This window comes from Ceratotherium simum, chromosome 9, assembly GCF_057802395.1.
Source record: "Ceratotherium simum simum isolate JZ-2026a chromosome 9, ASM5780239v1, whole genome shotgun sequence".
In the NCBI taxonomy this organism is placed as follows: Eukaryota; Metazoa; Chordata; class Mammalia; order Perissodactyla; family Rhinocerotidae; genus Ceratotherium; species Ceratotherium simum.
In genome coordinates, this window is record NC_141908.1 from 56,447,174 (window position 1) to 56,462,174 (window position 15,001).

A 15,001-nucleotide genomic window follows, 5' to 3' on the forward strand; every position below is an offset into this window, starting at 1 on the left:
AAACACATGCTTATATTCTGAACACGTGGAGATGGAGGGTTGACTAAGATTATGAAATACTGGATTTAATATTTGATTCCTTTAAAATACACTATGCAGATATTGTGAAGAAATCTTAAAGGAGTAAAGGCTTTAGAAATACAGGGAAATCTTTTTTTGTCAAGAAAAGTGCTTTTAGCGCTGAGTAAATAATGTTCCAGGAGTGTAGAACCAAGTTCTTCATCAGAGCTTTAGGGATGAAAGCCTTTGTTCAAATGGCAAAACATGGAGTCATTGTAAAGTCATTTGCCTGGTAGTATCAATAAGCAGAGCTCAGTACTTTGAAGGCGAGTTTAAGAGAAGTATATCCTAAAAATAAAAGACAATAAATGCCTGGGGAGTTAGGAAGGCTCTCACCCTTTCCTGTCTCCTCCAGTGCTCTGTTGGCTGGCCGACTTTGTAGGCGTGTTTCATGAGTTTTTGCTGTCGCCAGGCAGCAATCTATCAATTCAGGTGGGTGCCTCTCTGGAGAGCCAGAGTAAGGAAGGGGACACATGCCACAATTGACCTTTATTCCTCCCTTCAGTGGTAGGAGCAGTCAGGATTTCCTGATGCATTACTAATCAGGAAATCCCAACTGCCCAGCGGCAAGGGGTTAAAAACTGTTCTGAAAAGCTTTTTATGTTCTGAAAAGCTAAATTACACATATGAGCAAACCACAAACACACAGCACCTGGATAAATAAAGTGTGCCTGAATAAAGGCTGGGCTATTTGCAAAAGGGAATCTGGAAAACATTTGCTTTTGGGTGGTTAACATTACTTACACTTTGTGCTTCTTTTTTTTTAAAGAAAGAAAATAGAGGAAATGTGCAAAAAAAAGTCAGAATTTTAACATGGCTGTTGAAAATAGGATTTTAGTTCATTTACTTTCTAAATCTTAAGGGGCTATGAAGATTGAGGGGCACAGAGCTATTGCACAAAGCAGCAACAACACTTTTAGTACAAAACTTGTTAAACAAAGAACATTTCCCAGAGATAGAATTGTGCTATGGCTTGTACTGAAAGGTTGTTAAACATTGATTGTCCTCCAAATATGGGATCAACATCAATGGTAAATGATATCAGCTTACATAATTAAGATTAAAAATGCTATAAATTCAAAACCATTGGAATTCATAATAAACCAAATTTTCTGATAGATCTAATAGAATTTGAGCACCAGGAGGTCATGCTACAGGGAATTTATGCTCATCATACTTCATCTGGGTACCTATGCAGCTAAATGATTTCTCTTTGAAGGAAAAAACCATCATCTCATTATGACAGGGGTTCACTATCTTTCAATAGAAAGCTATTAGGTTGAACTATTCCTAAGAAATTGCTAGTTTTGTAGGTCAAAAACTTTCAAAATCAGCAATTTCATATACTTCAACCTCATACTTTTGTTTTTTTCTAAGCCAGGTCAAGTTGGGGTTGACCGATTTATGGGGAGAAAAAGAGTGGGGATAAAATAGTAAAGCTCTTGAATGTTCAGAAAATAAAATGCCTATGCAGAATGAGTGGGGTTCTCATTGGGAGGGTTGTGGGCATGAAACTAGCTTTACAAATCTACCAAATAAGGTTTCAGAAGTGACCTTTTCATCTGTGATGGAGGTAGGAGAGAAGTTTGGGGGGGTCATGGGAATAGTGTAGATTTTTCCTTACCCGAGAGGCTCTAGGATGGAAACAACTCCAGCATTAACATATCCTAAGTTGCAATCACAAAGGTAGGAATTAAGAACTGGGTTCTCAGGGTACCTCTGTTATTAGTCACTGTTAGAGATAAATGAGAGCAGAGTTTTGAAAAAGAGTAACAATATATCTTGTTCATATGTTCAAATTATTAACAAATGGAACAGAAGAAAACCATGTAAAATTGTTTCTTTGACAGTTGTTTATTGTTTCTACACCATAGCACCATAATTTTGTTAAAAGCACAAGATTTCCCACTAAATCTTGCACATTATGGGGAAAAAACACCAAACATTTATAACTTAAGGAATTTTGGTTACATAAAGCATTATATATACATATTGAAAAATCCTGCCAAAACATCCTAAGCTCTATGTAAAATGTGCGCATTACAAATTAATATAATTATGAGGGTAAATTATGAGAACAGAACACACAACCCCTGAAATTATTACTAAAAGCCTAGAAATCCTATACATTAACTTCTGAGTTCTGGGCTTGATAATGCCAAGTCCCTGGATAATCCTTGGCCAGGGGACTCTGAAAATACAACAAAGCACAAATGATAACAAAGGAGAGGGAACAGAGGCACTACAAGTTCTAATAGACACAGTGTCCGCATTCAGCTTTGAATTTCTCATAAACTTTCTAGGTGTCAAGGTTCTTATATTTCACTTTGTGAAGATTTGAAAAACAAAAGGGTAATTATTATAATTTTAAAGTGTACAAAGTTCAACATGTAACAAATGTAAAGGTGCCAGTGGCTAAATAAAGATAAAATAGAGTACAAAATATAAGGCCATCATGATAAAAGCCATTATCAGACATTACTACATATTCCATCCTGTAATCTCATAAATCAAAGCTTTTAACTGTCTGGATTCATAGGTGACTGTATTCTTTCCAGTATGCATTCTTTCTTCTTCCAGGGGTTGTTCAATAATGGCAGGTATGTTCCTGCCATAAAGTTCACAGTGTTCTAGAAACTGGACACATTCTTCTACAACGCTGTCACGAAGCATGATCGTGTGTTTAGACATGTTTTCTAATAAGGACAGGAAGCATCTTTTGGCATAATACCAGGTATCAGTTCCCAGTTTTTTATTATAAGGTTCCAAGCTTTTGATAACCCGAGAAATACCAAAGTCATAATTTCCTTTGGCACAATAAAGTGTCCCAATCACCAAATTCACAATGCAGAGATGGTAGATTTTCTTATCTGGGTCATCATAGGAGAGCTGCTCTTCCTCCTTTTCAATCTTCCTCATCAACTCCTCGGCCTCTTCATTTTGACTTGTCATAATATACGATACACAGAGGTTAGCCAATACAATAGCACTGACATTCAGGATGTTGTCATAATGCTTCTTGACTATGGGCTCATAAAAACCTATGGCTTCTTTGTATTTGTTTTCTTGCATGAACAGAACATGAGCCACATTCAGTTTCCACACATCATGGTCATTACAGAATTCCACAGATTTGCGGAAGATCTTTTCCACCATTGGATAATTTTCAAGGTTCCAGTAGATTTTTGCCTGGGCCATCAACACGGGGATATACTTCTCAAGGGTTTCATCGTATTCATTCACTGCCTTTTTGACAGCTTCATCATCTCTATTGTGCCTGGCTTCCTGCACTTGTATGGTGAGTCTCCGGAGCTGTTCAGTCAGCATCCCTGCTAGCCCATCCAGCTTAATGAAAGCCTCTTCAGGAGCTGTCTGGCAAGTGATCATGGCATCCAAGAAGTCATAAAGATAGGGTGTGAGGAACTTATAAGTCAAATGGGCATTCTCTGCCAGGACATCTGCTGCCAGGTCGAAATACTCATACTTACAGTAGAGCAGCAACAGGTTGCCAAAGGTCTCTGGGGGGAAGGGGTTCTGTTGGAGCAGAAACTGTAGCTTTTCAAACCCTTCTGTAGGCCTGGCATCCATGTTCATTAGCGCCTGGTTGTGCAGGGTCACAGGGTCTAACTCTTCCTCTGCCCTAGGTGGCATGTCGGTGAGGGCTTCCTGGGCCGCCTCATAGTTTTTCAGTTGGTATTCTATGGCTGCCTTGAGGTTGAAGGCTTCCACCAGAGCAGTCTGGTGAAGGACTAAAGTGTTGCCAACACTGCGAACATCAATGCCCTCCGTGGTCATGCCCACCCCTAGCTCTGGGTGCTGGCGGATGCCATGCTCAATAATGTCGGCGATATGCTTCAGCGCCGGGGCATACTGCCGGCTGCTGTAATAGGCCAAAGCCAGGTTGTAGGAAAGGTCAGGCCGGTAGCCCGAAGCCTGCAGGGCCGTAGAGAACTTGGAACACGCGGCTTCATACTGTCCCTCCTTGTAGAGCAAACAACCCAGGTTGACCTGGCCGTCGGGCTCGTTCTCGCCCCCACTGTCTTCTCCGCCTTCCCCACTCAGGAGCTGCTCCACCAGGCTCCGGGCCCCGGGCAGATCGCCCTCGCTGTACTTGATAGCGGCTTGGAGACGGAGGACCCGGCTGTGGTAGGCGGGGTTGTCCAGCAGGAGGAAGGCGACCCTGGTGGCCTCTGGATAGAGGCAGGCTTTGTACAGGGCCTGGGCCTGGTACAGGCGGTACTGCTCGAGCTCCGGGTGCAGCTGGCCCAGCTGCTCATAGCAGTCGGCCGCCAGCGCGAACTCCTGCAGGCGGTAGTAGCAGTAGCCGAGCAGCGACAGGCCGGCGCGGCTCCTCGGGCTCCGCGGGAGCTCTCCGCCCAGCAGCTGCACCGCCTCGGCGTAGCGGGAATCCCGGATGAGCCGGTATACGACGGCGGTGAACTCGCCATCGGCGATCTGCGCCCCGCCCAGCCCCGCCATAACCGCCACGACGGTTGTGCGTCCTAGTTACCAAGGCAACAAGCCGACCGGAAACGGAAGACTGCAAAAAATGTTTTGGGTTTTTTTTTTTTTGAGTGCTTCCAAAGTTACTTTGCAGCGGAAAGACGAGACTAGAATTTGAAAGGAATCACAAATGTGAGCGTCCCTATATCTCGTCTGGTCCCCGAAGACTTTAGAGAGTGAGAAGCGCTAGTCAGAGAGGAAAGGAAACTCTACTTCCCGGCATGCACCCGTCCAATCGCGCCGCCGCTCGGGTCGTAGCCGCGCTGCATGCTGGGAGGCGTAGTCTCCGCGAGAGCGACCCACGGCGTCGGGAGGTTAGGTGTCACTGGATGAGTGTTGTCTTACGTCGGTCTCCGGCGCCGGGGAGGAGAGGATTACGGACCGCAGTCGCTTGAGTTTTTGAGACTTATACACCGTGTGGTACGTACAAATAGTGTCGTTCCGCATTGGTTTGGTGAAAGAAATGGGAATGGAAAAGGCGGAATGTCCACTTGGTGTTCTCCCTGAATTAGAGTAGGTTCTGTTTTCGGGCCGCCCTGAGGGTGTGGTTTCTAAGATCAGTATAGTGCAACGACCAGGAGTCCCTATTTTGTCGTTTCCAGAGGTTGACGACAGGAGAGAGTGCTGTGGAGGTTGTCTACTCCTGGGAGAGGATTGGCTTTAGTTCCGAGCGTCTCCCGTCCCCGCCTTTTCCATAAAAACAAATACTACTGAGCACATATTAGTATTTAAGCTTCGCCCTACATACTGCTTTGATCCTCGAAATTTAACTACCGTGTAGAAATCCATGACCGCGTGTTTTTCACGGCGGGGCGGGGGAAGGGGAGGTGGAGCACGACGAAAAGTGCACCTTTTTTTGTGCACCGTTACTCTTCTAACTCTAAACCTACTTAGTCAGTCAGTCTGTGATGTATGTGAGAGAGATACCCAGCCTGTACATGTCAGGCTTTAATGATGTTTTTTGAATATCACTGACCTGATAAAAGTGGATTTTCTTTCATTAAAATAAAAAGAAAATTTGCCTACACTTTAATTCCCCCCCCCCCCCACGTTCTTAGTTTGGAGATCTCTGTGGAGATTTGCTGGACTGCACAAGAAACCATTCTGAATTTTCTTTTGTTCCTTTATCATGTATTTGGAATAGATGCTCTAGGTGCCGTGTTACTACCTCAGGGCTGTATTTGTATAAATTCTTTTGAATTTAATAGTACCCATCGTGGGGCAGTGAAAAACTAGGGTCTTAATTATCCTATAAAATTATATTGGATCACTAATAAAAAACATACCCATAGCTTAGACTGAATTGGAGACTGTAGAGTTTGTGGGAGATGAATACAATTTTTCAATCAAGAATTAGAGAAGTAGGCAAGATAGCAAAAAACAAAACTGGTTTATCCCAGTGAAGTAGTGGTAAATGTGCAGTTTTCAAGATAATAAAAGTAGCTATAATTTAAGAATATCTATCATATGTAGTGCCTCTGCTGGTGGCCTGAGGTGAGGGGGTTGTCTTTCATAGTCTTCTGTGATTTCCATTGGCCTTGCTACCACCCGAGATAAACATGGTCTGAGTAAAATCATATCTTTACTATATAATTTTCTATAAAGACTTCAGTGCAATAAATCTTTTCTATATATAAATTTTGGAGCCAATCTCAACCATACTGCATGGCACTCAGACTATTCATATCCGTTATCTCTAATCTTTATAGTCACCCTGTATTCTGCATGTTACAGATGGAGAAAAGAAGCAGCTGAACCATGATATCCAAAAGCCAAGTTCATTAAGAAATAGTGACTGATGAATTAATTCAATCGATCTATCACATAAGGGCCCAGTTTTGAGGGAATACTAGTGTCTTGCTTTTTTGATTGTTATTTTCCCATTAAAACAAGCGACCAACTTGGTTTGGGCAGTAGAATTTGAACTTCCTGGCCTGAGTTGCAGCTGTGAGCAGATGTTAGGAAGTGATTAATGGTGGTGGGGGGTACAGTTCCTAATCACCTGCTATAGCTAAAAAAAAGCTTCAATAAGGCATCCGAATGCTATACTATCGAGTGACTGACTTCATGTGCTCATACTTTCCTCTGTGTTCCTGAGAAGTTTGCCAAAGCTGTACTCTTCTGGATGGGCCTGGACAAGGAACCTTCCACTGCCTGAATACCAAGAAAGGGACTGCACCCATTTCACAGGGGTTGTGTGGGGCCCTGGCCCACCTAAGATCCCCAGAGAAAGAAGCTGATGAGGACCACCATAACCCTACTCAGAAGCTTCTTCCAGCCCAGTCTCTGGCTGCAGCCCTTTCTGGTCTTCAACGCAGGGAGGTACATGGATTGAGGGCTGCAGGCTAAAGCTGCTCAGTAATCAGGGAATAGGGTGTCTTCTCCTTTATGCCTGCCTGATTGACACTTATCTCTTGGAAAAAAATAATTATCCAAAAGGCTCAATATTTTAAAAACCTTATGTATTTTAAATCTTTATGTATTGACCTATTACCTTGGGTAAGTTGGTATTAAATCAAGGTAAGATGACGGAACATGGAAACCGGAAATTGCCTTTTACATCTTTAGTCTGTCAGTCACTGTTTCAGAGTTGTATTTGCATCATGAAAGCATTCACCTTCCAATGGCTTCTTGGATGTGTATGAAAAACAGGACTCTGCTCTCCTCCAGATTTCTCTGACCCCTTCAGGCGTCAGTTGAGGTTCCGCTCTTTGTGTTGGTATGTATCTGTGAGTGTGGCAGCGAAGCGGGCAGGAGGGAGGCCATTCTGTGTCTTCCTGCCTATTTCATGTGCTGCTGCTCCTGAGGCCTGGCTGGAAAAAAGCAGGACATTCGGCTTAGACAGATGGAGGGCAGGGTCGTTTTCAAAATGAAATGAGCACACAAATCACACTGTGAAATTGGCATGACCATCACTGCTGCTGTGATAGACTGACTTTTATTTAGTCTCTGATAGGCAGTTGGGGAATAGATTAGTTTTTTGGGGGAGTTGGATGGTGAAAGAAGCCCCTTTACTTAATGATAGAAATTCTGGAAAGCAATAAACAAGGTGGAATATTGTAAAATGTCATAAAGGATCATTTTGTTTCCAACAGAATCTTGAAAAGCTGGAGCATATATCAAAAAGTAAGTGTATCGTACCATTCCTAGCAATAAGAAAGCAGTTGGTAGTTGCAATAAAATGATTTAGTGCCTTATTGAAAGGAATTAGGCTTTGAGAAAATGGTGTTGGACTCAGGGTGGATTTTGCTGCGTAAGGGAGGCATGTTAACCACGCAGAAGAATTCCATTCAGGCAAAATATATAGGAGCTAAAAGCATGATGTTTAGTTCTTAACATGCTTATGTTTCTGCCTCCCAGAATGTGAGATGATCAAATCCCATGTATATTCTATTTGGCATTCTCTTTTTAAACTAATTGGAAATGATCATTTCTTACTTATCTTGTAAAAATAACTGCTTTTTCGGTGAACATCGTTTGTTTATGAGTATTTCAAGCACAGGCGTGGTTAAACATCTTCCTTGATAAAGGAAGAACTTCTGCAAAACTGTTTTCCAAATTGTTATTTCTATCTTCCGTTCATTCCAGGCCATTGTCTGCCGGGTCGCCAGATTGAGAGACTCAGTTTCCTTGCTTCCTTGAGAGTCCAGCTTGATTTTTGTCCCTGTGTGTCCACTGATGATGATAGAACTGACCCTCTTTCCGCCTCTTCTCAGCTCTTCTCCACCCTTCCTACCCTCCCCCCACTGCATCCCCTGTAAACAGGGAAGAAAAGAATAAATTAGCGTGAAATTTGCAATGAAGTTCACTGACCTTTAGGAGCATCTGTTCAATCTTTGAAGGCTTTTGGAAAAGACTGTATGCTGAATCAACACTTGGGAACATTTGTGCTCAGATGCTGAGAAATTTAACCTCCTTGAGAGCTTAATCTTTTTTCTATGGTAGTTCCAGCTCTATTCATATTTTACATAGTAATATATTTTCTTGTTGATATATCTTGTTTTTGATCAAATAGTTTCTACTTGAAGTTTTATGGTGTTATTATCCAAACTAATTTATTAGGCAGAAACAACAACATTATGGTTTATAAAAAAGGAATTAGCAGAGAAGACACAATTGTGGGTATGGCCATTGAAAAATTAATTCCCCGCAGTTGGAGTGTGCTATGGAATGCACTGACGGGGCTGTTAGTCAAATCACTTCATTTGAGCATTTTTCACTGCTCTCATTTCCAAGACAGCAAAGAATTCGTAGTATCAATTCTTTCTTCTGAGACTGGTGCCTTTCGTAGTCAGATATATGTTGTCTGTGCTTGTTCACATTTCTGTGGTACAGCCATCAAGATAATAAATTGGATGGGAAAGGTCTTTGAAGTCCATACTCAGAAGATGATATTCCTAAAAGAAAGATTTCATCAGCCTCTGAACACAGTTTCTGGCTTGCAAAGCCTCCAAAGTGTTTTTCCATCAGAGAGCTAGTTTTTACTAGTTTTTAAGGGTCTCTCTGTGGAGAGTTATGGAACATACTCCCAGGGCCTGTGCTGGTGGACTAAGAGACCAACTCATAAACCAAGCCCGTCCTTCAAGCCTCCTGCTCCCACACTCTCCACATCCAGTGAAGCAAGTTCTGACAATTCTGCCTCTGAAATATCTCAACTCCATATGCTTCACTCCAATTTCTACGACCACTGCTCTGGTTTCTGCCACCACCGTCTCTCTCCTGCATCTTCAACAAGTCTCCTAAATGGCTTCCCCTCATCTCTTCCTGGGACCCTTCCAAAGATTTCAAGGTGCTTTATCTCCTTTCTTGGTTCACAGTTTTACTCTGGGGACCTCATTAAGCCTTTGAATGCGCGTCCCTATTTCTCCTAGGAGATCATGAGATCCTTGTGCAAAATAGAACTCCCAGTGGCTTCTCTTCCTAAGTCAGAGTTTCTGTCTCAGGGTGTGGAGGATGTTGTCATTCACTGCAGTGACTCTTGCTGCCTGAATGGAGGGGAATGTCTTGGGACTGAGACTTCACATGGTTTTGAAAGGGTGGTTGCTATGTGTGATATTAGAAGTTGAGGGCAATATAGAAATTTCAATTGATTTAGTCACTTTCTCCTACTGAAAAATTTAATAACATTATTTTTTAAATAAGAACATCAAGTGCATTTCGTACTTCTGGATCTTTATGCTTTGGAAGGCTTCTTTGCCTTTTCTGTGCCTTTAGGGTTCTGTCCTTCTCTGGCCTCCACAAATGGAAGTCTGCAGACCTTGCCTTCTATCTGTAAAGACCTATAAAAACAAAAGACAAAGAAATAAACAAAAAATTGATCAAGACATGAAAATGTCACCAAGTGGCATAACATATTTGAAAGAGAGAGGCTAGTTCAATATAAAACCATCTGAAGTCAAATCCCTGTTCTGCCATCACCAACACTGTAGCCATGGAAAAGGCTCTTAACCTCTCTGAATCGCTGTTCCCTTATTGGTAAAACAGAGACCAAAATAGTTTCTTTGTTCAAGATAATACAAAGCATCTGGCCCATAGTCGGTGCTTAATACATTTTGACTATTATTATTACATAAATGGAACTTTTGAGATTCCTTGGGAATCTTATTAGAATATTTTAGGTCTAAACAAGTATGGGCCAAAATTACTGAGTTAAACATCTGCCGTCCAGGAGTAGATGTTCTCTTGATTCTTCAGATGTTGTATTCCCGAGTGCCTGATAAACTCCGGAATGTGCAGGGGCAATTATCTGGCATAATTTAGTGTCTTCATTAACCTTGCTTCTCCAAGAAATTAAAGCACCAAGTTAAATAGTATATTTTGTTCATTCAACAAATTAGTGAGTGCTTACTCTACCCAAGGCACTGTGGAGAATCCAGAACCTTCAAGAAACTTAGAGTCCAGGGGAGATATTACAAATACATAAGAAATCACAACCCAGACAACATATGCAGTGCCTTAAGAGTGATAAAACACGACACAGAGATTCAGAGTTTATAGTAAAAATAATCCCTCATTCTGCTACAACAGTGGTTTGCAACTCTATCAATACCTTGCTTCTCTCTTTTGTTTGTTTGGGGGGTGCTGGCGCAGGCAAGGTTAGTTAATGCCTATATCACAACCCGTTGGCTGGTATAATGCAACATACAGCTGACCCATCTGCTTTCCTTTGGGCAAATCATCTAGAGACTAAATTAAGTTCTGAGAACATAAACCAATAAACCAAAGCAATAAATCCACCTTTAATAAAAATGAAACAGGTTCCCCACATTTCACTTTAAGCCATAACTTTATTAAGTACATTTACCTTGTATTTTATTAAGCACATTTGTAATAACCTTTTTTTTTTTTCAATTGAAAAGTATTTCCTATTGTTTCACTTTGCCTCTGTGATGTGGATGGCTTAGATCTTTTGGATAACAAAATTCGGACATTTTAAGAGCATGATTGGTGTTGCCTGATAAAGCCAGGGAGTGGGAGAGTGGGGAAAGAGCCCCAAGTCCATTATTTGATGACTAAGTGGCCTAGTTGAGAATTGCAGCCTTTGTTAGGTAGGGGTCCCCAGGCTGCATCTCTTTGTGTTGACCCTACAGGTAGGGAGGGGTGGGCGGGGCGGGGAGGGAAGCTATTCACTTGCCTCTCTAGTAATTAGTTTCTCTATAAGTTTAAAGGTCTAACTAGCAATTCCCTTTAAAGATAGAAGAGCTAGTTTTTTTAGACAATCAGTAAGACAGTGGTGTTAGGACCTCCTTGAAGGTCTCATAGCTAGTGTTGATGTTGGAAGAGTATATTCAGATTATGGGTTTCATAGTCTGAAAAACCATGTACTGATGTAAGTTCGTGAAGGGCTTTGAGCCTGATTCTAAATACAGTACCTCTGAAAATGTACAATATTGTTTAATCCAGACCTTCACTGTACCCAAGTCATGTCTTCTATGAGATTTCAAATGTTTTTTTTACTGCTAACATTCCAGCATTCTCCCACCCTAGGTTTGCCAGCTTTTGCAAATAAAACTACAGGATGTCTAGTATAAGGAAAGGTATATTTGGGACATATATTAAAAAGTCATTTGTTAATCTGAAATTCAAATTTAACTGGGCATTCTGTATTTTATCTGGCAACCCTACCCCATCCCAATATTTCATACTCAGATTTTTCACTTCCATTGAATCATCGATTTCTCTTACATATTACTTCTCATTGCATATATTCCTTAAGTCTTATAGCTATACACACATGGAAGACACTCATTTTCCTTACTGTCTTCCAAATACCATTCCCACCAGGTACTGAGCAGGAGTAACATTGGAGAGGGAGGTGTATGTGAGAATAATCATGTTAAAGAGAAGCAATAAAAGCATATCTCTTATCCGAGGTACAATATGTAGCTGTGTGTAAAACAGAACTTCAGCTCATTTGGGTGCCTATATGTGTATGTCTTTTGATATATTGAACTAATTAAAATGATCTTCATTAATTTTAAACCTATAGCTTGTTTTTCGAATGAATTTAATTCATCTCCTTTTAATATAAGACTTTTGTCCCTGGCAGAATAAACAACTTTATACTGAAAAGATTGGCTATTCTTATTCTAAAAAGTTTGTCTGTCATATCCTGCACTGGGAATTTCTCACTCATTTTCTCTTCTCCTTGAGTCACAGACCCATCGCTCTCTTGCTGGGCCATCCCTTCCCATCACCTCTTCTCATCTTTCCTAGCTTATCCTTTTTCCCAGGCCCCTCTTCCTCTAGCACTGCTCCTGGAAACTCAAAAATTCTTCTCACTTTATAAACCTTCTTGTCTCATCTAGTCCATGTCCTAAGGACCATCTTGCTACAGCAGAAGTGGCTTATCAAAATGTTTTGGTAAACAAAAGACAAGTCTCCACCTGGTGAATTCTGCTACCAGATCCTAAAACAATGTTTCCTTCCCCGCTGCTGTTACTAAAGGGGATTAAAAATGCTAGTTGAGGGCCGGCCCCGTGGCTTAGCGGTTAAGTGCGCGCGCTCCGCTGCTGGCGGCCGGGCTTCGGATCCCGGGCGAGCACCGACACACCGCTTCTCCGGCCATGCTGAGGCCGCGTCCCACATACAGAAACTAGAATGGATGTGCAGCTACGACATACAACTATCTACTGGGGCTTTGGGGGAAAAATAAATAAATAAAATCTTTAAAAAAAAAAAAAAAAATGCTAGTTGAACCAGGAAGATGAAGCATGGAGGGATCCTCCATGGTCCTTGGATTAATTTTGAGCCACTGTGGAAAGATGAGTGAAGATCAGAAGCTGATGGAGCTGCCCAAGAGAGACTTCATTGGGCCTGGATGGAGATTCCTGACCAGGTGACAAGGCAAGACTCTGAGGTCGCAGGAGGAGACCTTCTGCTACCTTCCCCAGCTTCCTTCTGGTACCTGGAACATGGGAAATCTTGCTGGCCCCCAGGGACAGATAATGGCATTCTTCTGATGGGCAATATCCTCTTCAGGCTGGGTTGTAGGCCGCTGGTGGGGGTACCACTACTGAAGAAGGATGGGGGCTACTATTAAGAGGCTGGTTCTCAGACCCCTATGAGGCTGCCTTTTGGGTCCCCCAGAAATAGCTAGGGGACACTATGACAAGTGACAAAAGAGAGGTCAAAGGAGAAATCACACCTGGTTATTAGGTCTATGGAGGAGGTGTTAACTAACTAGATCTTGAAGGATTTCTCAATAGGCAGCCTCACTTTGAGAAGTAGCATCTCTTATGTAAAGAGAAGTGCATCCATGTATGATTTTTTTAGTTTAGTTTAGTTGTTGTTATTAGCTAATGGGATGTAAAGACAATGACTTCCTGCCAAGGAAACGATTGCATTGCTTCTAGTAGATCCTGATCAAGTTATATTCCTCTGCTTTTAACAGATAGATTAGTAATGTTGGTGGCTTACAAATGAGAACGCTTGGGAGAGTGTGAGGATAGGACTAGCCCACTGAGCAGTGACCACGGCCGTGTTAGTTCAGTCTACCTTCATGGAATCTAGGACTAAAAACTTTTTGTGGCCCACAGAGAAATGTCTTTAAAAACCCACCTCCCAAAGAAGAAAAACAAGCAAACAAATAAAACTCCCACTAGTATAGAGAAAGAGAAATGGCAACCAAGGTGTGTCTCCGAGGGTCATGGAAGCAGAATCTGTCTCCTCTCCTGGGAGCCATGTTCATTACAGCTCGTCAGGGTGACTCTAACCCTCTCGCTTAGAACCTTAGCGAGGTGTGTGGAGGAAAAGCTACCAGCTCTGGGTGGCTGCATGAGAAGCAAATTCATTTGGCGGATGGACATTTTTAAAACCTGCCACATATGTTAGCCATTTTTATGGCAATTAAATTGTTGGGGGATCTGTGAGGTGAATGCGCAATAAAACCTTTCACAATAAACCATGTGGAAAATCATCTAATCCAACCCCTGGAGGTCAAAAGCCACAGTAACATGTTGCTTTATTCCATGAAGAAGAATTAAGACTCTTTAGACAGCTTGCTTTTTCCTTTTTTCTTTATAGACTGGTGCTCCAGATTTGGGGTGGAAGGTAAATTGTGAGAAATGGCAGCGGTGGGGCTGAGGGAGGGTGGGGAGGCCTCCCTTGCCAAGTTGAACCTCAGGAGTGCTTTGCTAGTAACTTAGATAGCAATGGCATTTCAATGCCACCTTTTTGCCACCCTCAGGAAGTAGACATTGTTCCCTCAAGATATAAAGTTAAAAAAAAGGGAAATAGGACAAGGAGGTAAGGCAAGTTAAGTCAGAACAGGACTTCACAGCAAAAGAACTTGGAGTTTGAGAGGTGTAAAAGAGATATTATGATCATATTTATTGAGTTATTGCATGGAAATACACAGCTCTCAAAACATTAGGGATCCCTTTCATTTTCTCCTGAGGAAATGCAGTGGTCTAATTGAAAATAAAAGCTTATGTGGGGGGGGGTGAATGGGGGGTAATTGGGTGAAGGTGGTGAAAAGGTACAAGCTCCCAGTTATAAGATAAATAAGTTCTGAGGATGTAATATACAACATGATGGCTATAGTTAACAGTACTGTATTGTGTTTTTGAAAGTTGCTAAGAGAGTAGATCTTACAAGTTCTCATAACAAGGAAAAAAAATTTGTAACTACATGAGGTGAGTCATTTCACAATATATACATATATCTAACTGTTCTGTTGTACACCATAAACTTGTACAATGTCATATGTCAATTATATTTCAATAAAACTGGAAAAAATTTTAAAACTTAAAAAAAGAGTTCTAGGACACATTCTTACTGATTTGCAGTTTGAGGATTTAAGCCTAAGTCATTTAGCTATACGAGAGTCTAGAAAGTCATTAGAGGTAAAAGTCTTGGGGACAAAAAACATTTGAAGTTTCTCAGTATCTTCTGAAAAATAACTAGTTAAGTTTATCTCCGTTTGAAGTTTGTTTTG

The 15,001-nt window shown here is 41.6% G+C and overlaps 1 protein-coding gene and 1 long non-coding RNA gene across 2 annotated transcripts in view; one reads left to right on the plus strand and one right to left on the minus strand.

Moving 5' to 3' along the window:
• Positions 1-1,895: 1,895 nt before the first annotated feature.
• LOC101403659 (intraflagellar transport protein 70B) lies at positions 1,896-4,702 on the minus strand. The gene has a single exon (XM_004426665.3). It carries the CDS (start codon positions 4,537-4,539, stop codon positions 2,542-2,544), a length of 1,998 nt encoding a protein of 665 aa, XP_004426722.2. The 5' UTR covers positions 4,540-4,702; the 3' UTR covers positions 1,896-2,541.
• Positions 4,703-4,865: 163 nt separating this feature from the next.
• Positions 4,866-15,001, plus strand: part of LOC147916312 (uncharacterized) — a 34,310-nt gene continuing 24,174 nt past the window's right edge. Inside the window, exon 1 of the long non-coding RNA XR_015553229.1 lies at positions 4,866-4,983. This is a non-coding gene — a long non-coding RNA (uncharacterized LOC147916312). The remainder of the gene's footprint in view (positions 4,984-15,001) is intronic.